Source organism: Oncorhynchus clarkii, chromosome 7 (assembly GCF_045791955.1).
Source record: "Oncorhynchus clarkii lewisi isolate Uvic-CL-2024 chromosome 7, UVic_Ocla_1.0, whole genome shotgun sequence".
Lineage (NCBI taxonomy): Eukaryota > Metazoa > Chordata > Actinopteri > Salmoniformes > Salmonidae > Oncorhynchus > Oncorhynchus clarkii.
This window is the reverse complement of record NC_092153.1, coordinates 33,867,133-33,891,513: the sequence shown is the minus strand read 5'-3', so window position 1 is coordinate 33,891,513 and position 24,381 is coordinate 33,867,133. Positions and strand designations below refer to the sequence as shown.

At 39.8% G+C, this 24,381-nt stretch overlaps 1 protein-coding gene across 2 annotated transcripts in view; it reads right to left on the bottom strand.

Annotated features, from left to right (window-relative positions):
- Positions 1-568: 568 nt before the first annotated feature.
- Positions 569-24,381, bottom strand: part of LOC139413217 (regulating synaptic membrane exocytosis 4) — a 41,450-nt gene continuing 17,637 nt past the window's right edge. For both annotated transcript variants that reach the window (XM_071160337.1, XM_071160338.1), the window contains exons 3-6: positions 4,128-4,240; positions 3,707-3,808; positions 3,273-3,412; positions 569-1,853 (exon numbers count right to left, since the gene is read on the bottom strand). In XM_071160337.1, coding sequence (XP_071016438.1) covers positions 1,635-1,853; positions 3,273-3,412; positions 3,707-3,808; positions 4,128-4,240 — 574 coding nt within the window. In that variant the 3' untranslated portion in view covers positions 569-1,634. The remainder of the gene's footprint in view (positions 1,854-3,272; positions 3,413-3,706; positions 3,809-4,127; positions 4,241-24,381) is intronic.

Sequence of the window (24,381 nt, the reverse complement as noted above, 5' to 3'; positions counted from 1 at the left end):
ATGATGTAGCATTTGTCAGTTCAAACACATGCATACACTTATACACTCACTCACACAAATGCATGCATACATACATACATACAGCACATACATACTTTACACACTTATTGTCTACACTGGATTGCATATAAATTACTTACAGGTTGTATTAGCTTAATAATAGTTTTAGCCTTATACATCACACTTCGAGGGACATAACATTTGTTGTGGATTGTTGTGGATGGGTGCTGCTACTTATTGCTTTACAAAATGAAGATATTGGTTGGAAAAATACATGTTTCAAAACAGTAAGTCTTGGTATCATATTCCTGTACCAGTGCTACCTGCTCTAGTGAACTCTTATCTTTATCACTTTGATGCTGTGCCTACAATTTAATGTTCATCTTAAGACTTGAATTTAGTCTTCAAGTTAATTCAGCATTTTCAAAATGTTGTCTCCATATTATTATAATTTTTTTACATTTCATAAAAATTTGACTTAATACATTATACACAACATGTAGGCTCATTCTAGCTAGACCCAGGTGTTCTGTGTAGTACTTAAACAGACCAAATACACTTGATTCTTTTGTGATAAGCTAATACGGTATTCTGTCATGCAGATGCTACCACCTAATGCTACAACCTTACTATGCTACCAAGTTCTGCGTCTCTGCCCTTTGAACATGAATAAATCAGAAAACACACTTTGGCTCACTCAAGACTAACATTCATAGAAAAACATCTATAATAAAGCGGCCAAATAAAATACATGTTATTTTCATTACCCTACAGCTCTACAATTTTCTGTAAATTCCTTTGATTTAATTATATATCTGTCATATTTCCTCTCAGACCTTTGTAGATGATGAAAAAATATATTTCAAGCTTTCCTCACTGCTTCACTTGTGGAGTTGTGTTAATCACTACCTGCTTTGACAGTGTCATAATGATGATTGTAATTTAAAAAAGGACAGCTCTAACTGAAGCTTCAGTGCCCCTGTCACGAGCTGTAATCAGATGTTTCCTTTCCAAAATTACCCTTTTGAACAATGGCACAAGCCACAAAGTCAAGACACTTACTGGTAAATTGGCACAGTTGAAACTGTTAAAATATTAGACAAGCTTCAAAGACAATCTTAAATCTATTCAAACAACACTTAAGCTCAATTTAAATTTGAATTCTCAGCTTGGCTTATTTAATTGTAGAGAGAATCTGCTTTCCTTGGTGGTAGATGTCTAGAACTTGTGTTGGCTTATTTGCTTCTGTACCAGCTACATTATAACCATGATATTGCACATTCCCCTCTGTGTTGCAACCTTCAGCTTCAGACCCAATGGCTGCCACCAGAACCTCTCTCTTGCTCCCATGACACGCATTGACATATTATCTGGGGCCATGTAAAAAAAACAGCCCAAGTCAAGAGTAAGAATAAGGAAATCCTATTCTCAAAGTCTTTCTAGAACTTTGGTGCCCCCTTTTTCTGCTGTTTCAAAGAAATTATTTCTGAAAAACAGTGCAAGGCCAGTGTCACTAACCATCTCAGAGCAGTACACTACGGTCAATATATGTCCCTCTGAAGGGGTAGTGCATTTCTTTTGGGGGGCACACAAAGGGAAGGGTGTGTTCAAAAAAGAGCCTGTTAGCAAAGTTCTTAAGAGCGCTCAAAGGATGGGCCCACGGTGCTCTCCAAGGACAGTTGGGAAGAGTGCCGGATCAATGGTGCCATCGTGGGGTCCACCATGGACGAGGTGGGGAAAAGCTTGTACCAGCCAATCACCATGCTCGTCAAATCCAGCTCCTCCAATAAGATGCGGGCGACACCCATGAAGCATTTACGATCCATGCGTCCATAGTTTCCCCAAACAATCACCTGTTGGAGAAATAAAATGGGAATGTCAGTGAGACAAACAGAGATGCTATTTCCTGCAGGACAAAATAATCAATGACCAAAATTGATTTCCTCTGTGACTCAGTAGACAAATCACTTCTACTAATGTCTCTCAATCTTTGGACGGAAGATTGTTTCCCTGCCTCGGCATCCACTACAAATATGGTTCCTCCTCAACCTCAGGTTTCCAGAGGACATTTTGCAGAGGGGCTGGGTTCTATTTAAGCCTATAATGTTTGTTATGACAGAAAGGAGTAAATGTTCTCCTCTGAAAATGTTATTTCAGATGAATGTTCAACATCCCCTTTCCTTTCTAATACCAGAAAACCAGGCAGTTTATCCCTGTGTTCCCATGCCAAGTCTCCTAGAGGCAGAAATGTGTCTGAACAGAATGATAAGGAGGGAGGTGCAAAGATCTAATTATGCAGTGATAGGACACCAAATCATTGCTGGGATTAATCACAAGCTGTCAAGTAAACAGTGACTGTTTCGAAAGGCTATTAACCTCTCTGTTCTGTTCTAACTGCTAGGGCATGACTTTAGTTAGCCATATCCATGCAGAGCCCTTTTGCGGCTTCAATAGAGAAACTAAACTTGGGATATACAGAGCCTGGCTCAAATGGATAAGGCTATCAAAATTTGAAAATAGGGCAGTCACTATACTTTATTCTTTCTTTGGCACAGTCACTAATGTGTGTCGGTGGAGTAAACTCAGCATGCCTTCAGTCCTTCCATTGTGCTTGTTCTCATAGCCGAATGGGCAAGCCTGATCCCATACTAATAGAAACGGATTTTGTATGTCTGTACTGCCACAGGTGTGTGTGTGAGAAGTAAACAGGAAGAAGGTGTGAGAGGGCGCAGGGAGGAAAGAATGAGTGGAGAAAAATCTCCCGTGGACTTGTATATCAGGCATCCTGGATCAATCGTCCAAATCATCACTTTTCATCGTCTGATTGCACCTTCGGGGCATGGAATTTGTTCCACTGGTAATGGTAGATGGTAGCTGACGCTACACTTATAGATGACACTTTACATGATGTTGTCTTTACATCTTCATAGGCTAGTCTGCAAAATTAGACAACAACACTAGTTAACATTAACCCGGTGTCCTGCATTTGAGGTTATCATCAACAGGAGTAAATATTCAGAGATACAGTATCTTTGATTGCCGCAGTCACTGCCATTGTAATTATCGTAGAGACCACCAGGGCCATGTTCATTGGGCACCAAGCGGAAGAAAACAGATGGAAAAGGGGAGGGACTACCTGGACCTGGATACTCATGATCAATTCCTGTTTCAAAACATTTTTAAACATTTTTCATTGCGTGCCCTTATGAACATGAAACTGATGAATATTACGTATATGGAGTGAATAGTGACTGAAATCTGTTTTACCTTACCTGAACGACTTTTGCCTGTGGACTCTCCGAGAACACCAGCACTTGGTTATACAGAGGGTCCAGGGATTTCCTAACCGACTTTGTCTTCTTTTTTGCAACACAGATCCCCTTTTCAAGTAGGTACACTTTAATGTAAGCCGCTGGCAACAAGAGAAGACAGGTATTATTGCATTGTGTGTCTCTGGGGAACGCGTAATACCTCAAAGCAATCAGATCACACAGATACGCTTTTCATCCCCCATTTCAGATTACAAGATTAAAGATTAGACTTTGACATCTTGAAATCTACCATGAGGAACAAGGTTTGCAGTGTCTCAAAAATTGTTTTGTTTCTTCCTCCACTGTAGCAATATATGGTTTATTTTGAGTTCTGATTGGATATCATCTCCCAGAGAACTAAAGGGATTAGATGATGGTTGCATCTCCTTGCTCACCTGGAGGTCCTTTGGATCCAGGTTTCTGTGTGAGTCCTCTGGCCTGCACAATCTCCACCTCCAAACCACCATTTCTCTCCAGCAGGCCTATTTCAACATCACCTGGATAATTATAAACATATCTATTACTATAGTCACTCACTCACACTCACAAACTTTACTACTATTGAATGTTGGCTGTATGGTTCATACACATTACCTAATTTTAATACATTTCCTAACTCATGAAACCACACAAATCTTTTTACTTTAAGACAAACAATATATATTTTGCTCATGTGGTGAAGTGTGGCCCCTTCTGTCCATTACTGCACAATATATCTGTCCAGTTAAATAAAGGTTAAATAAATCAAATCAAATCAAATTTAAGGGACTTCTTTTGGCTCCAGAGCTATCTCAAGCACAGCGTTGTAACTCTCACCCAATGATGTTGTGGCTAATGTCTGTCGCCCAACAAACTGTGCAGGGCCCATCCCATCTAGGAAGTCACTGAATTGGGCGTCAGAGGCAAGGCACATCCCACTGTAATTTAGACTGGCAAAAAGGAGAAAGAAAAATAATTGGGAGAAACTGTTAGCTTCGCTTCTCTAAAGAGCAATCCTAGTAAGGCTTTATTTAATTAAGCTTTGTTTTACAGCTCCCTGCCAGGTAGCTATGTAGGAATTACATTTTGGTTTCTTTGAGATTCAGTGACACAACTTTTGTTGAATTCTTAGTTAATAATACCTTGTAAATAAAAGTTAAGTATGAGTAAGCACCAGTGTTACCCTTTATTTTATGAGTATTTCTGAAAAATCATCGGATGTTTTGGAATCAAAACATTACTGCACGTAAGGCGCCAATCTAAAGTGAGATTTTTGGATATAAATAGGCACATTATCGAACAAAACATACATGTATTGTGTAACATTGTCTGGAAAAAAGGCTGTTTTTTTTACTTGGCTATGACCTAACATAATCAATCATATGTTCTGCTTTAGCTGTAAAGCATTTTTGAAATCGGACATGATGCGTAGATTAAAAAGGATGTTTATCTTTCATTTGCTGTATTGGACTTGTTAATGTGTGAGAGTTACATATTTAAAAAAAATATTTTTGAATTTCGTGCGCTGCCTTTTCAGCGGAATGTTGCCCCTAGCGAAACCCCTGCACTAGAAAAGTTCAAACTTGTTTTTCAACCACTCCACAAATGTATTTTTGGCAAGTCGGTTAGGACATCTACTTTGTGCATGACACAAGTAATTTTTCCAACAATTGTTTACAGACAGATTATTTCACTTATAATTCACTGTATCACAATTCCAGTGGGTCAGAAGTTTACATACATTAAGTTGACTGTGCCTTTAAACAGCTTGGAAAATTCCAGAAAATGATGTCATGGCTTTAGAAGCTTCTGATAGGCTAACTGACATCATTTGAGTCAATTGGAGGTGTACCTGTGGATGTATTTCAAGGCCTACCTTCAAACTCAGTGCCTCTTTGCTTGACATCATGGGAAAATCAAAAGAAATCAGCCAAGCCCTCAGAAAAAAATTGTAGACCTCCACAAGTCTGGTTCATCCTTGAGAGCAATTTCCAAAGGCCTGAATTTACCATGTTCATCTGTACAAACAATAGTACGCAAGTATAAACACCATGGGACCACGCAGCCTTCGAGACCTATATCAACACAACCTGAAAGGCCGCTCAGCAAGGAAGAAGCCACTGCTCCAAAACTGCCATAAAAAAGCTAGACTACAGTTTGCACTTGCACATGGAGACAAAGATCATACTTTTTGGAGAAATGTCCTCTCGTCTGACGAAACAAAAATAGAACTGTTTGGCCATAAAGACCATGGGATGAGCTGAGTATGGCCGAAAAAGGAGGAGGCTTGCAAGCCGAAGAACACCATCCCAACCGTGAAGCACGGGGGTGGCAGCATCATGTTATGGGGGTGATTTGCTGCAGGAGGGACTTGTGCACTTCACAAAATAGATGGCATCATGAGGTAGAGAAATTATGTGGATATATTGATGCAACATCTCAAGACATCAGTCAGGAAGTTGAAGCTTGGTCGCAAATGGGTCTTCCAAAAGTACAATGACCCCGAGCATACTTCCAAAGTTGTGTCAAAATGGCTTAAGGACAACAAAGTCAAGGTATTAGAGTGGCCATCACAAAGCCCTGATCTCAATCCCATTGAAAATGTGTGGGCAGAACTGAAAAAGCGTGTGCGAGCAAGGAATGGGCCAAAATTGACCCAACTTATTGTGGAAAGGTTGTGGAAGGCTACCCGAAATGTTTGACCCATGTTAAACAATTTAAAGGCAATGCTACCAAATACTAATTTAGTGTATGTAAACTTCTGACCCACTGGGAATGTGATGAAAGAAATTAAAGCTGAAATAATTTATTCTCTCTACTCTTATTCTGACATTTCACAGTCTTAAAATAAAGTGGTGATCCTAACTGACCTAAGACAGGGAATTTTTACTAAGATTAAATGTCAGGAATTGTGAAAACCTCAGTTTAAATGTATTTGGCTAAGGTGCATGTAATCTTCCGACTTCAGCTGTAAAATGTCTGCTAAATGGCATATGATAATTAGTTTTGAATAAAATTACTATTTTACTTCTTCACACCCCTCACTCAATCACAGTGATTGGAGAGGCACCTGAGCTCTTATACTCAGCTCATCCCGATTTCCTTTGTATTTTATTCCGTCAGAGACAAAATGCTGCCAAAAATCACACATCAAGTAATTCCCTTAATTCTGCCTCCAGGCTGGTGGTTTAGCTGCTCCTCAGTGCTGGCCTGCCGCCAGAGGACCACTCTGTTCTGCTTCCTGCCATAGACAGACCGCCCAAACTCCAGCCTCATTGTCAGACACCATTAAGCCAAAGCTGCCGCTATTATATAAGAGCACTGAGTTCCACTGCACCAATACAGTGGCAGTTCTCTATCGAATGTTTAATTGACATGAACCCACAGGGGTTTGCCTTGAATATTGGAGGGGGTAAGGCTGATGTTGTGTTGAAGGGAGGTGTATGAGGAGGGCATTTGTTATCGCTTTACTAGGGGTGGCCATTGCTATGTTTAGATGTTGTCATTGAATAACTCAGTCCATTACAGGACATGACAACTGACATACTGTAATAAAGTGTAATGCAGTGTGTGTTGTTGTGGCTCCCAGGTCAGTGTTACAGACTGCTGACATTGTGACTGCAGATACAATTATTCTTCTAGGTTCACAGGTGCATTTGATTTTACTGTGTTATTTACATTTCACTATATGTACACCATTGCAGCTTTGAAATATATTTAAAAAATGTACCATCCCAAACACTGGTACCCAGTTTGTTTTTGTTGAAGTACCAGAAATGTGATGAATTGTTACCACTTAATGAGTTGGACGCAAAGGATATAATGTTGCCCCCAGACAAGGCCCAAATCCCTGTCATTCACATGAAGAAAATAAGGAAATACAGAGGGAGGAGATCAGGGTGCCTTGTGAGAATCGTTGACGAGTGTGTAACCGCCTCTACCATCCGTTCTATTATCCAACGTGCAATCACTGGATAATAAACTGGATGAGCTCCATTCGAGATGATCCTACTGTCATGATGTGACAATCATTCATCTGATGACTGTTATTAATTTTATCAACTAACTATGTTTAATTGATGCTCTATTCAATTAACATAAACACACATGATATAGGTTATCGATCACTAACGTGATACAATGAAAACAGGTCCCTAGTGGACAAACAAAAGCATGACCATTTGCTTACACAAAGGGAAACAAGGGGTAGGTAAGGAGAGGGAGAGACAAAGTGAGTCAACTTATTGTACATACACCACCGTTCAAACGTTTGGGGTCCCTTAGAAACATCCTTGTTTTTGAAAGAAAATCAATTTTTTTGTCCATTAAAATAACATCAAATTGATAAAAAATACAGTGTAGACATTGTTAATGATGTAAATGACTATTGTATCTGGAAACAGCAGATTTGTAATGGAATATCTACATAGGCGTACAGAGGCCCACTATCAGCAACCATCAGTCCTGTGTTCCAATGGCACGTTGTGTTAGCTAATCCAAGTTCAGCATTTTAAAAGGCTAATTGATCATCACAGAAAACCCTTTTGCAATTATGTTAGCACAGCTGAAAACTGTTGTTCTGGCCTTCTTAAGACTAGTTGAGCATCTGGAGCATGGGATTGATAAAGGCTCAGAATGGCCAGAAACAAAGAACTTTCTTCTGAAACTCATCAGTCTATTCTTGTTCTGAGAAATGAAGGCTATTCCACGTGAGAAATTGCCAAGAAACTGAAGATCTGGTACAACGCTGTGTACTACTCCCTTCACAGAACAGTGCAAACTGGCTCTAACCAGAAATGAAAGAGGGTTGGGAGGCCCCAGTGCACAACTGAGCAAGAGGACAAGTACATTAGAGTGTCTAGTTTGAGAAACAGATGCCTCACAAATCCTCAACTGGCAGCTTCATTAAATAGTACCTGCAAAACACCAGTCTCAACGTCAACAGTGAAGAGGTGACTCCGGGATGCTGCCCTTCTAGGCAGCATTGCAAAGAAAAAGCTATTTCTCAGACAGGCCAATAAAAATAATAGATTGAGATGGGCAAAAGAACACAGACACTGGACAGAGGAACTCTGCCTATAAGGTCAGGATACTGGAGTCGCCTCTTCACTGTTGACGTTGACACTGGTGTTTTGAGATATTGCTTGCCTGAGGTAGAGTACCTGTAGACCACACTATCTACCAAGAGAGTTTTCATCAGTGGTGTAAAGTTTTTTTGGGTATGTGCACATTAATTTACTATTTATATTTTTGGCAACTTGTACTTTACCTTCACTACATTCCTAAAGACAATAATGCACTTTTTACTCCATACATTTTCCCTGACACCCAAAAGTATTCGTTACATTTTGACAAGAAAATGGTCCAATTCACACACTTATAAAGAGAACATCCCTGGTCGTCCCTACTGCCTCTGATCTGGCAGACGCACTATACACAAATGCTTCATTTGTAAATTATGTCTGAGTGTTGGAGTGTGCCCCTGGCTAACCATCAATAAAAAAAGTTTGCTTAATATAAGGAACTTTTACTTTAGATACTTAAGTACATTTTAGTAGTTCCATTTACTTTTGATAATTAAGTATATTTAAAATCATATACTTTTAGACTTTTACTCAATAAATATTTTACTGGGTGACTTTCTCTTTTACTTAGGTCATTTTCTATTAAGGTATCTTTACTTTTACTAAAGTATGACAATTGAATAATTTTTCCACCACTGGTTTTCATCTCTATTTTTTGTAGCCATCTATTTACCACCCCAAACTTGGACTAAGACCGCACTCAGTGAGTTGTATAAGGCCATAAGCAAACAAGAAAATGCTCATCCAGAAGCGGAGCTCCTAGTGTAGAGTGTTTAACACAAAATCTGGGGAGGGGTTAGCTTAGTTTAAGACTGCATCATCTGCATTTAAATGGATAAGAGAGCTTCCTACTGCCTGAGCTATGTAAATTGAGAAGAGCGTTGGGCCTAGGATCGAGCCATGAGGTACACCATTGGTGACAGGCAGTGGCTGAGACAGCAGATGTTCTGACATTATACACTGCACTCTTTGAGAGAGGTAGTTAGCAAACCAGGCCAAAGACCCCTCAGAGACACCAATACTCCTTGTTCGGCACACAATAATGGAATGGTCTACCGTATCAAAATCTTTGGCCAAGTCATTAAAAATAGCAGCACAACATTGCTTAGAATAAAGGGCAATGGTGACATCATTGAGGACATTTAAGGTTGCAGTGACACATCCATAACCTGAGCAGAAACCAGATTGCATACCAGAGAGAATACTATAGACATCAAGGAAGCAAGTCAATTGATTATTGAAAAGTTTTTCCAACACTTTTGATAAACAGGGCAAAATAGAAATAGGCCTATAACATTTAGGATCAGCTTGATCTCCCCCTTTAAATTAAGGACGAACAGTGACTGCCGTCCTAGCAATGGGAACCCCCCATAGAGAAGAGCCAGGTTAAGAAAGTCAGAGATAGGCTTGGCAATTATAGGGGCAGCAACATTAAAGAGGAAAGGGTCTAAACCATCTGACCCAGATGTTTTTTGGGGGGTCAAGTTTAAGATAGCTCCTTTAGCACCTCGGACTCAGTGACTGCCCGAAGGGAGAAACTTTGTTAGCTGAGCAGGGGGAAAAGAGGGAGGAGCATCAGGGCTAGTCACATTAGAAGGGTGAGAGATGAGGAAATGTTGGACAGGCAAGGGGGCATGGCTGAGTAAAATAGGAATCCTGACATAATGAAGTGGTGATTAAAAAGCTCAGCCATGTGCTTCTTGTCAGTAACAACAACATCATCAACTTTAAGGGACATGGGCAGCTACGAGGAGGAGGGTTTATTCTCCAGGTCTTCAACTGTTTTCCAGAACTTTTTGGGGTTAGACCCACAGAGAGAGAACTGCTCCTTAAAGTCACTAACTTTGGCTTTCCAGATAGCCCGAGTGGACTTATTTCTAATTTTCCTGAACGAGAGCCAGTCAGACTGAGTATGCATGTGCCGAGCATTTCGCCAAATGCAATTATTGAGGTGGAGTAACTCTGCAAGAACACGGTCGAACCAGGGGCTGAAGCTGTTATTAATTCTAATTTTCTTCATGGGGGTGTGTTTGTTAACAATATCAATTAAAATATCAAGAAAGAGGGTCGAAGCGACAAACTATCATGGCCCAAACACATCAAGAAAGTCGTGAAGAGGGCACGACAAAACCATCACAAATTTGTACAGATGCACAATTGAAAGCATCTGGTACAGAAAATGCACCGCCCACAACTGCAAGGCTCTCCAGAAGGTAGTGTGGTCTGCCCAACGCATTACTGGAGGCAAGCTAGGACACCGACAGCACCCGATGTCACAGGTAGGCCAAAAAGATCATCAAGGACATCAGCCACCCGAGCCACTGCCTGTTCATCCGCTATCATCCAGAAGGCGAGGTCAGTACAGGTGCATCAAAGCTGGGACCGAGAAACTGAAAAACAGCTTCTATCTCAAGGTCAACAGACTGTTAAACTTCCATCACTAGCACATTAAAACTTGTTGAGGATAGGGGGCAGTATTTTCACTTTGGATGAATTGCGTGCCCATAGTGAACTGCATCAAACTCTGTCCTAGATTGCTAATATATGCATTATTATTACTATTGAATAGAAAACACTCTGAAGTTTCTAAAACTGTTTGAATTATGTCTGTGAGTATAACAGAACTCATAGGGCAGGCAATCTTCCAAACAAGAAGTGAAATTCTGAAAGTTGGGGCAACTTTGATCGCCCCCTCCTTTCCCAACAAGATATGGATCTGGAAGCACTTCCTACGCCTTCCACTAGATATCCTCATTCAGTAGAAAGTGGAATGGAGCATTTGCTGTGAACTTTGACCGAATGGGAGGGGAAATAGTCAGTGTCCCGACAGAATGCCATTTTCCTGTGGCGCATTTCTCTGTGGGAGATATCGCTGTTCCATTTGGCTACAGATGAAAACATATGATCCGGTTGGAACGTTATTGGATATATATGATAATAACATCCTGAAGATTGATTCTCTACTTAGTTTGACCAGTTTATTCGACCTGGAATATATCTTTTGGAAGTTTTCGTGCGAGTTATCTTGGACCAGCAGTCAGTTTTTGGGCACGTGAGATGAAAGTGATAGCAAATGCAGCTACTTGGACACTAGTATTGGACATTATGGAACAAAACAACGATTTATTTGCACTACATTCTGATGAAAGATCATCAAAGGTAAGGGAATATTTATGTTGTAATTTTGTATTTCTGTTGACTCCAACATGGCGGAGAAATACTGTCTGAGCGCTGTCTCAGATTATTGCAATGTTAGGCTTTTTCCGTCTGTGAGTATAACATTTTTAAAAAATCTGACACAGCGGTTGCATTAAGAACCAGTGTATCTTTAATTATATGTAGAACATGTATCTTTAGTCAAAGTTTATGATAAGTATTTCTGTTATCTGGCGTTCTATAATTCCTCCGGATATTTTGTAGGAATTTCTGAAAATGGCATCAATGTAAACCGAGATTTGTGGATATAAAAATGCATATTATCGAACAAAACATAAATGTACTGTGTAACATGTCATATGACTGTCATCTGATGAAGATTTTCAAAAGGTTAGTGATTAATTTTATCTCTAATCCTGTTTTTGTGATTTTATCTTTGGCTGGAAAAAATGGCTGCTTTTTTCCTTTGATTTGGTGGTGGTCTAACATAAATATATGTTGTGTTTTCGCTGTAAAACATTTGAAAAATCTGACATGATGGGTAGATGAACAAGATGTTTATCATTCATTTGAGGTATTGGACTTGTTAATGTGTGAAAGTTAAATATTTCTAAAGAATATTTTTTAATTCCCTGTGCCACCTTTTCAGCTGAACGGGGGGGGGGGGGGGGGGGGGGGGCTGCTGCTGTCTATGGGCATATACTAGGAATTACTGGCCACTTTATGGTATCTTAGTCACTTAATGTTTACATATCTGGCAATACTCATCTCATGTGCATATACTGTTTTCTATACTATTCTATGGTATCTCATTCACCTAATAATGTTTACATAACTTGCATTACTCATCTCATATGTATATACTGTTTTCTATACTATTCTACTGTATCTTAGTCCATTCTGCTATGACATCGCTCATCCATATGTATATAGTCTTAATTCATTCCTACTTAGATTTGTGTGTTGGGTATATGTTGTGTAATTTGTTAGATATTACTTGTTAGATATTACTGCACTGTCGGAGCTAGAAACACAAGCATTTCGCTACACCCACAATAACATCTGCTGATCACGTGTTAATCACGTGTATGTGACCAGTAACATTTGATATGATTAGATCAGATTTTTCCACCTCAGGAGACTAAAAAGATTTGGCATGGGTCCCCAGATCCTCAAAAACTTATACTGACGCATCATCAAGAGCATGGTTGCATTCACCGCCTGGTATGGCGGTGAGTAAGCATTTCATGGTGGTCTACACTTGTTGTATTCTGCGCATGTGACAAATAAATGTGATTTGATTTGAATTATGGTCTTGATTATGATGAAGCAGCTTGACAGGAGGTTGGTGGCACCTTAATTGGGGAGAACAGACTTGTGGTAATTGCTGGAGCAGAATCAGTGTAGTGGTATCAAATACATCAAACATGGTTTCCATGTGTTTGATGGTATTCTATTTCCTCTGTTCCAGCCATTATTATGAGCCGTCCTCCCCTCGGTAGCCAACTATATAGCGGCTATACGACTGAGCTGATTAATGATTAATTTCTACTCATTAGCGGGCAATCCAGGACTCACTTTCTATAATTAGTTAACGCTGTTGTTACTTATTGTTAGATGATAGGGACATTTTGACGGTACATGTGTACATGTGTGCAATTAATTCAGTACAAACAATTAAAGCCACAATCTGTCATTTCAACTGCCTGACCCTGCCACAATGTTTAGGAAGTAGAGGGATGGGGGTGTGGAAATGTAACCACTCTTAAATGGATTGCTATGGGTCACTGAGTATAAATCATAACCTGATAGTTCAAAGATGTACTATGCCTTCAGAAAGTATTTTGTTGTGTTACAAATTGGGATTAAAATGGATGTTGAATTTTTTTTACAATCTATACAAAATACTCTGTAATGTCAAAGTGGAAGAAAATAAACTATTAATGAAAAATAAAACACTAATATATCTTCATTAGATAAGTTTTCAACCCCCTGAGTCATTACATATTAGAATCACCTTTGGCAGCAATTAGAGATGTGAGTCTTTTTGGGTAAGTGTCTAAGAGCTTTGCTCACCTGGATTGTACAATATTTTCCCAATATTGTTTTTGAAAATCTTTAAGCTCTGTCAAGTTGGTTGTTGATCATTGCCCAGACAGCCATTTTCAAGTCTTGCCATAGATGTTCAAGCCGCTTTAAGTCAAACCTGTAACTAGGCCACTCAGGAACATTCAATGTCGTCTTGGTAAGCAACTCCAGTCTATATTTGGCCTTGAGTATTAGGTTTAAGTCCTGCTGAAGGTGAATTTGTTTCCCGGTGTTTGTTGGAAAGCAGACTGAAACAGGTTGTCCTCCAGGATTTTGCCTGTGCTTAACTCTATTCTGTTTATTTTTATGGTAAAAAAAAACCCCTAGACCTTGCCGATGATGATCATATCCATAGCAGGATGCAACCACCACTATGCTTGAAAATGTGAAAATACTCATTGATGTGTTGGATTTGACCCAAACATAATGCTTTGTACTCAGTACAATAAGTAAATTTCTTTGCCACATTTTTTGCAGGATTACTTTCGTGCCTTGTTGCAAACATATGCATGTTTTGGAATATTTTTATTTGTAGTCTTCCTTTTTTCACTCTGTCTTTGTGGAGTAACTACAATGTTCATGATCCATCCTCAGTTTTCTCCAATCACAGCCATTAAACTCTGTAACTGTTTTAAAATCACCATTCGGTCTCATGGTGAAATCCCTGAGCAGTTTCCTTCCTCTCTGGCAACTGAGTTATGAACAACGCTTGTATCTTTGTAGTGACTGGGTGTAATGAAACACCTTCCAAAGCGTAATTAATATGCTCAAAGGGATATTCAGTGTCTGTTTTGTCTACCAATAGATGCCCTTCTTTGCGAAGCACTGGAAAACCTCCTTGGTCTGTGTGAATTTTTTCAAAAATCTAAATTTCACTTTGACATTGTGGGTTATTGTGTGTAGATCAGTGGCACAACATCTCAATTTAATGCATATTCAATTCAGGCTGTAACAACAAAATGTGGAGAGAGAAAAAATTAAGGGGTGTGAATACATTCAGAAGGCACTTTCTGAATATTCAAATGAAAACAAAAACAAAAACACTAGAATAAGCAAACCCCCCAACCCCCCACCCCTGTACCAACCTTGCTCATTGAGCTGAACATAGGTGCTGAAGACGCATAATGAATTTCCTCCCTGTGTTAAAGTTATGACCTCGATTCCTCGTTTTTTCCCCCTTCTCTCTGGTTCTTCGCTGATCTATTTTTAAAGCACTTCAGGGACAGTCCAAACCAGCTGCCACACATTTGGACAGGCAGTCTTGGGAGATTTCTCACCCTATCTCATCTATCTTCTGCCATCACTCTCGACTCAGGTTCACTGTTTCTTTATCAAATAGCGCTTGAAGAAACACGGACATTCTGGGTAATGAGTGGGATAACAAAATACAGACTGACCCAATAACTCTTTTGCACTCTGTTGCTATTATGCATTACATCCTGTTCCACTGAAATTAAAGTTTTACTCTTGATAAATGAAAATGATTACCCCTATGTCTCTAATGTACCGTATATTCTAGTTGGCAAACACAAAATATATTAGAATTTGACTAACAGGTCTATTTTCATGCATTAATAATGATCCTGTGCCCATTGCCTTATTAAAATACACATGCTCAATCACCATGCTTCATTACTTTGACAGCTGAAATATGCAGAGGTACACTACATGACCAAAATTATGTGGACACCTGCTCGTCAAACATCTCATTGCCAAATCATGGGCATTAAAATGGAGTTGATCCCCCTTTACTGCTATAACAGCCTCCACTCTTCTGGGAAGGCTTTCCACTAGATGACGGAACGTTGCTGCGGGGACTTGCTTCCTTTCAGCCGCAAGAGCATTAGTGAGGTTAGGCACTGATGTTGGACAATTAGGCCTGGCTCGCAGTCTGCGTTCCAATTCATTCCAAAGGTGTTCGATGGAGTTGAGGTCAGGGCTCTGTGCACATCAGTCAAGTTCTTCCACACCGGTCTCGACAAACCATTTCTGTATGGACCTTGCTTTGTGCACAGGGGCATTGTCATGCTGAAACAGGAAAGGGCCTTCCCCAAACTGTTGCCACAAAGTTGGAAGCATAGAATCGTCTAGAATGTCATTGATGCTGTAGCGTTAAGATTTCTCTTCACTGGAACTGAGGAGCCTGAACCATGACAAACAGCCTCAGACCAGTATTCTCATCCACCAAACTTTACAGTTGTCACTATTCATTCGTTCTGTGAGCTTGTGTGGCCTACCACTTCGCAGCTGAGACGTTGTTTCTCCTAGACGTTTCCACTTCACAATAACAGCACTTACAGTTGCCCGGGGCAGCTCTAGCAGGGCAGAAATGTAACGAACTGACTTGTAGGAAAGGTGGTATCCTATGACGGTGCCACGTTTAAGTCAATGAGCTCTTCAGTAAGGCCATTCTACTGCCAAGGTTTGTCTATAGAGATTGACTGGCTGTATTCTCGATTTTATACACCTGTCATCAACAGGTGTGCCTGAAATTAACGAATCCACTCATTTGAAGGGGTGTCCACATACTCAATCACATTTTAGATGTTTGTTTGTTGTGACAAAAACTAAGTCAACATATTTCAGCGACACTGAAACAAATACTATGGTCAAATCCTGCAATTTGTATCTAATGTTGTACGTCAGGGATTATGCACATATTTTTTAGAAAACGAGAGCCAATCTCACGCAACCTATGGTATATAAAATAGCTTTTGAAATTAGATTGGGTGAGTTGACTGAGAATACATTCTCATTTGCAACAACGACCTGGGGAAATGTACAAAACATAGGCCTAGTAACATACAAGATCTAAGCAAGCAAAAAAACACAACACAATACAAAATAAAAAAAACTTAAGATCAATCATAGAAATATAAAAACCAAACACATTATTCCTTAAAAAGGTTCTCACATAGCTCTCTGACTGCATCAGAGGCACCAATTCATGAAATTTAAACCATTCCACAAGCAACGTGCAAAATAGATATATAGACAGATTTACATATCTCTGTCAAGATCGAAGGGACCTCTAGAGTTTACCGTTCCCGAGATCTTGTCTGATAGCTTGTATCTCTATAGGTTACCAGAGAAGTAAGGTAGGGTGGTAGTTTACACAAGAGGGCTTTATAGACAAAAAAGCTTAATGCATAGATCTGTGAGACTTCGAATAGGGCCAGCCTACTTTCTCATACAGAGTACATTGATGTGTGCTGAACCTACTGCCCGTAAAGAAGCATTATGCACTATTATATACAGTGGCTTCAATACAGTGGCAGCTGCATTCATATAAATTATATTGCCATAGTCTAAAATCGGAATGAATATCGACTGAATGATTTGTTTTCTGCTATTTACCGTAAGGTACAGCCTATTCCTGTAAAATAAGCCAATTTTTATACTTAACTTTTTAACAACTCATTAACATGTATCGGGATATCCAGATACAAGAAGGGATCATGGAAATCTGCCTCAGTGGATTGTTTTTATATCAATCTCCAGCAAGGCATATAGCACATGACAAGTACAAAGTTGTTGAAATGAAAACAAAGATTCACCAGAAGAGAGGGAGGAGCCATCTACTGACTGACCAGGGCCAGCTAAACCAATATTTATTTCAAATTAAAATTGTACTGAGATAAAATCATGATTAAAAGCATCACTTATTTAATTTTTCCCAGTAATGATGCCAGAGTCTGACAGAATTTGCTTAGGCAGGGAAGGAGGGGAATTCCCAAACTTTATTGCATTTACTGTTTTTAAATATTTAGACGGATCACTAACAGTCAGAAATAGAACTTAGAAAGTAGCTGGATTCAACTTTCTAAATTGAGGAAGTACATGTATTTCTCAATTGTCTGAAAAGCTGCCAATTGGCTAACAAGTCTCTTTTTTTGTCTTTGCTCAGGCCTGATTTCTCATCATAATGAGATCTGAAAGTTCTATAGAGAATCATGTATTAGCTATATTTGTTACTCTAAGGTGTTTAAAGCGGGCGTTTGTCTCCCTCAGATTTACAAAGAGATTAGAAAATACCTGCTATAAACAAGTAACCAGAAATTCAAACTTTTTGGGAATAGTGACACTTAGGGAACATGATGCTACAAGAGTCAATTTCCCATACAGTACCAGTCAAAAGTTTGGACACACCTACTCATTCAATGGTTTTACTTTGTTTTTACTATTTTCTACATTGTAGAATAATAGTGAAGGCATCAAACTATGAAATAACACATATGGAATCATGTAGTAACCAAAAAAGTGTTAAACAAATATATTTTAGATTCTTCAAAGTTTTGCATTGACAGTTTTGCACACTCTTGACATTCTCTCAACCAGCTTCACCAGTAATGCTTTTCAGACAGTTTTGAAGGAGTTCCCTCTTATGCTGAGCATTTGTTGGCTGCTTTTCCTTCAATCTGCGGGTCAAACTCATCCCAAACCATCTCAATTGGGTTGAGGTCGAGTGATTGTGGAGGCCAGGTTATCTGATGCAGCACTCCATCACTCTCCTTCTTGGTCAAATAAACCTTACACAGCCTGGAGGTGTGTTGGGTCATCATCCTGTTGTAAAACAAATTATAGTCCCACTAACGGAAAACCAGATGGGATGGCGTATCGCTGCAGAATGCTGTGCCTTGAATTCTAAATAAATCACAGACCGGGTCACCAGCAAAGCACCCCCTCACCATCACACCTCCATGTTTCACGGTGGGAAACACACATGCGGAGATCATCCGTTTACCAACTCTGCATCTCACAAAGACACAGCGGATGGAAGCAAAAATCTATAATCTGGACCAAAGGACAGATTTCCACCGGTCTAATGTCCATTGCTAGTGTTTTCTTGGCCCAAGCAAATCTCTTCTTCTTATTGGTGTCCTTTAGTCGTGGTTTCTTTGCAGCAATTCAACCATGAAGGCCTGATTCTCGCAGTTTCCTCTAAACAGTTGATGTTGAGATGTGTCTGTTACTTGAACTCCGTGAAGGATTTACTTGGGCTGCAATCTGAGGTGCAGTTAACTCTAATGAACTTATCCTCTGCAGCAGAGGTAACTCTGAGTCTTCCTTTCCTGTGGTGGTCCTCATGAGGGCCAGTTTCATCATAGCGCTTGATGGTTTTTGCGACTGCACTTGAAATGTTCCACATTGACTGACCTTCATGTCTTAAAGTCATGATGGACTGTCGTTTCTCTTAGCTGTTCTTGCCATAATATGGACTTGGGTATTTTACCAAATAGGGCTATTTTCTGTATACCACCCAGTGTGTTATATGTGAAAATGTGATTGTATTATAAATTGTATTTTGATGTTTAAGGACTCTTGTGAGATTAGTCCAAATGAGGAATTAAAGAGATCCTAATAAAATCCAATAAAATCAACCCCTGCCTTTTCACAACAAAACGGATTGGCTCAAACGTAAAACACTAATTAACTTTTAACAAGGCACACCTGTTAATTGAAATCCATTCAATGTGACTACCTCATGAAGCTGATTGAGATAATACCAAGAGTGTGCACTTCTGGGACTATTCTATCAGTTTCATTATACATGCAACCCAAATTAAGCACAGCTCAAGTATTTAAACATTATTATTCTGCAATGTAGAAAACAGTAAAAATAAAGAAAAACCCTTGAATGTGTTTGTTTGTTCAAACCTTTGACTTGTACTGTATATAGCCACCCCTACACCTTTTTTCAGTCTATCACACCTGGAAATTTTGTAATCTGTTATTTCAATGTCCTTATCCATAATCAAGCAATTAACCAGGTCTCTGTGAGAACCAGAGTGTCAGGGTTAGTGTCATGCATGCAGACATCTATATGGTCCATCTTTGACATCACGTTTCTGTAGAACCATCCAAGCCCTCTACGTGCTTTGAAAACAGCAGGGGTATCCTTATACTGTAGGTATTTTTAAATAATAGCATTGGGTAAGCTGACCACAGCAGGCCTCTCGTTTTGGCTAACAGCAACATAGTTAAACTTTATGGGTACAAGATTACTACTGACAATACCCCAGGAAGCATGGAAATCTATAGCATTACGATGATAATGCTGTGAAATAGTTGGAATTGGAAGAATTACCTGAACCGTGGTTCGGCTGAGTAAATGTGTGATAAGAGCCTCTTCGATATTTTCTGAGGGAACTTTTGCACCTCTCATATTTAGATGCAAGCCCTTGTGAAGCTGGGGCCTCTCCCAGAAGTGGTCCAAATTGTCAATGAATTCCAAATCCATGGTGGAACAGTAGGATTCAACCCTTGTGTAGTCTTAACATTCTGTATACTCCCCTTGTCCTAAGGTTAAAAAATGACAGGCCTTCACTAAACCCTGAAAATAAAGCAGCTTAATTGAATTTTAAACCCCAAATCTATTATGCATGAAGAAACAACCTGTCATTCATCACAAACGTTGTGAATATCTGGGTTTTCTCTCTTCACAATTCAGAAAGACTGCATTTGATCAGTGGACACCACTTGTTTTTATTAAAACAGACCTGTCATAATGTTTTCTTTACTAAAGTAGAGGTTTATTATTATTATCATTGCTAAAGGTGCTGCATAGGTGTAAACATTAATTTTGTAGCAAGAGGTAGCACTTGTATAGCCTAAGAAAGTAGCAGAAATGTGCAGAAAGTAGTTTTGAATGCATTTTATTGAAGGGAAATAAAAGTCTTGAACTTTTTTGGGCAACATAGTGATATTCTTATATACTGTACAATGAGGAATTCAACTACAAAAAAAGTAGTCTTCTCACATTTTTTTACCATTTTCCCCACCAACAAGGTGTTTAAAACAACAACAATAAAAAATAATAAAATATGATAAAATATGATAATAGATACAAAACAAGAAACTTGATGAACATAAACTCTAATTATGACATGAAGGACAATATGCACGTGTGTGTGCATGGACTTTGCATGGTATTTGTTTTACAGTCCTTCTTTGGGGGACAGAATTGGCATCAGCCCCAGCTGCAGCCTCAGGTGGATCAGGACAAGATTCAGCCCCCTGAACAGCTTACACAAGCGCTGCAGAGGCTGCTGTTCGGGGGAGGCGCTCCCCCGAACAGCAGGAACAGCTGCTCCAGGAACACCCTCCTCTTGTTCCACTAATCAGGCAACCAAATGGGTTTTATCTTGTTCCATATCACGAAGGCATTGTATGAGGACACATCAACAATGTTATGAAAGATGAACAGGGGCCAGCGGGCAGTCATCCTCCTGCAGCTGTAAGTTCCCATCACCTTGTCCAGGTTGTCCATGCCTCCTTTCTTGTTTTTTATTTATTTTAATTTTACCTTTATTTTACTAGGCAAGTCAGTTAAGAACAAATTCTTATTTTCAATGACAGCCTAGGAACAGTGGCTTAACTGCCTGTTCAGGGGCAGGATGACAGATTTGTACCTTGTCAGCTCGGGGATTCGAACTTGCAACCTTTCGGTTACTAGTCCAACGCTCTAACCACCCTGCCGTCCAGGATGATCGCTGGCTTCCTGTCCTCGCGATCACTGATCTCAGCCATTTTGTGTAGTGCGCTCAGGAGAACCACATTCTTCTTCCTCTTTGGGAGGTAAGAAACTAGAGTGGTGGTGGGGGTGAAGGAAAACTTTGATGAGAAGGCCTTTCTCCCCCTTGTTGCAAGGACTGTGCCAACCATGGTGATCTTTCTCTTCTGGAGCTACTGGCTGAGTTCATAAGAGGTGAAGAAATTGTCACACTTGACATTGTGCCCCCTCTGTCCATCTATCACATCCCCTGGTTCTTCTCTGGGCCTCCACTGGTTGGCTTCCCTGTGTAGACTTGCATCTTCCACGCGTAGCTGGATTGTGCGTCACAGGCCACCCATATCTTGATGCCATACTTTGCTGGCTTGCTGGGCATATACTGCCGAAAAGGATAGCAAACTGTTAACAAAAGAGATTGCTATCAGTAATTAGTATCAGTGTCACAGAAAACAAATCACATAAATCAATTATATTACAGAAATACAATAAAATACAATAAAATGAACAGTGAAAATCACTTACATTACAGATATGAAATTAAAATGTACCTCTGAATGGAACCAGTTGCTCATCCTCTGTTACTTCAGGCCCAGGGTTGTAGAGGTACGACAGACGCTCTACCCACTTCTCCCAGACCTCTCTTATGGCCGCCAGTTTGTCTCTCACACGTCTTGCAGATCTTGACTCACGGTTACAGATTGTAGCATTCTTGAGAAAGTGTGAAAGACTTTCAGTGGCACCGTGGCACGGAAAATCGCCCTTCTACTCTCTGCATGCCAGGGACTACATGTAGCCTCACCTCGGGACCTATACACACCCGCTAAAATTAGCAGCCCTATGTAGGCACGCAGGTCAATCTTATCCATCCTTTTCCAGTTGTCTCCATATTTACAGAAACACTCCAAATTTGTAATCTCCAGGATTATTTTTTTTTTAAGGCTGGTGTGATTAACATGTAGAATGTTGAGGCGATGTCCTGAGCATGGGCAACTGCTTGTCTTGTGGGCCCTGGGGTCATGCTTGTTACATTTTGTGCTGACATCCTGTCATGGTTGTTATATGGTAACAAGGACCATGTTATTTTGCTGTAATTTGACAAAAATGTATCTCTTTCAGCTTGGGGGATTTCATCTTTATCTGAAGATGATGCATCGTGCTCTGGGTTGTATTTTTCCCCGTCTTCTTCTTCAGATACCTCCTCCTCTTCTAAATCATTGTTCTCTTGTTCCTCCTGGACATCTGAAAATTCAGATCTATGACCTGTTGGGCACTGAAACGTGCTCTCCTGGCTTCAGCAAAGATAGAACGTGGACGACGACTGTCATCTGCAGCACCTTTACAGCCTCTGACTGCATTACCAATTAGTAAACAATGCGTTCAAGAAATGTTTATTTTGTCTGAAATGTTGTTGATTTTTTTCTGTGAACTTGAGTCATATATGGTCTCGTGGAGGGGAGATGCTGCAGATGCACAAGAACGTTTTCATTTTGTCTGAGTTCACTCAGCAGCACTCAATCTCAATTTTGTGTGCGTGTGTGTGCGCGTGTGTGTGTTTTTTGTTGTGTTTAAATTATTTTATAACTGCCGGGTCAAAAATGACCCTAAGACAATTTTTGTACCCTGGTGGTGTACAGCTTTCATGGAAATATGAACATAGTGATGTTTAACTGGGTTAAACCAGCAGTGTAGACCGAGGAGACAACCAAAGCCATCAACTACGCAGCCTATTTTTGGTCCATGCCCAAGATATTATATGATCTACATTGTCGATGATCTACATTGTTCTTTAATCTCTGTTTGACCTCATCCCACCCTAACACCATGTTTTCCCTCTATTCTCATTGCTTACGCTGGGGGACTGGGGAAAGAAATATCAACAGAGTAGCAATTGATAGTTCATAGTTTGAGTATCTGTAGATCATCTATTGGGGACTAACCAAATATCTTTCCAGCATCAACATAAGGTGCTGACTTGTATAAACCTAAATTGATAAGAACGGAACTCACCTACTATAGAGGTTGCTGCAAAAAAGTTACTATTCATTTGGCTGTATAAGAGCCTCAGCCTATACAATCAAAACTGCAAACCATGCTTTCAGGTGAGATGGAAAAAAACAATGAAACTGATTGAATAGTGTGAGTGTTTGTTCATGTTCTGCATGAGTCCTCATCTGAACCGGAGCAGTCTTTTTGTTTGGATTGTTTAAATTGCACCCATTTCTTTGCCTTTCAAGAATGAACTTTCAGAGAGAAAACCAAATCAAGGTAATAGCCCATTTTTCCCTCGCCGGTCGGCCCCAGGTTTTTCGACGGCTTGTTTATGTAAAGATGTTATGTATTCTGTTCATGAGATCCAATAAAATATGGTGAACCATCCTCTGTGCCAAAAAAAGTAATCCCTGACTGTTCAATTCCCTGTTATCCAGCTTCAATGAGGTTGATTTCCCTCCCTGATGCTGTTTCCCCTGTCGGAGTAGCCACATATGTTACGTAACACTACAGTGTGCATGCAGTGGTCATCCCTGGTCCTTTGATGATGGCTCACTTTGCAGAGTACCGAGCTTGCTCACGTTTAGTAGGCGGCTGTCAACAAGGGAAACTTCCATAGAGGAAAGAAATACTGTATTTTCCTCTTACTCGTGATAAAATTAAAGCAAAAAAGGGCACCGATAATGCCACCCTTTTTCCCTTCTTTTGTGTAATGTGTGTAAGCATTGTTCTTTTAATAACACTACAGGACTATGACGCTGTTACACCAGCTACCATTGGTGTTAGTCTGAGCCAGCCAATCCACATGTTTTGTGTGGTATACATCAAAATCACACTGCACCTATCCACATTACATTCCCTATGGTTTAGAAAAAGAACAGCAACACTGGATACACAAAAGCTTAGCAGAGGCATTTTGCATTCTGACTCTGGATTAGTACTTGTAAGTGCAAATAACTTGTATTGAAATCACCGGTTCATCGGTTCACAACAATTCTTCAGGAATATTTATATTATAGTGCCATAAGCCACAACATTTCGGCCGGATCTCCTTCAATTATTTTTTATGTTTTCTTAATTTTAGGCATGAAAGAAGAAAATCATGTAGTGAGATGGCAATTTATGTTCTGCTTTGTTTGTATTTTTGTTTATTTTCAAATTGTTTTTGGGATGTTTTTTTGGGATGTTTGTAAATCGGAGCAACCTCAATGTAGGCCTGAAATCCAGAACCTGTTTTGTGCTGACATTTCACTCCTCTTAC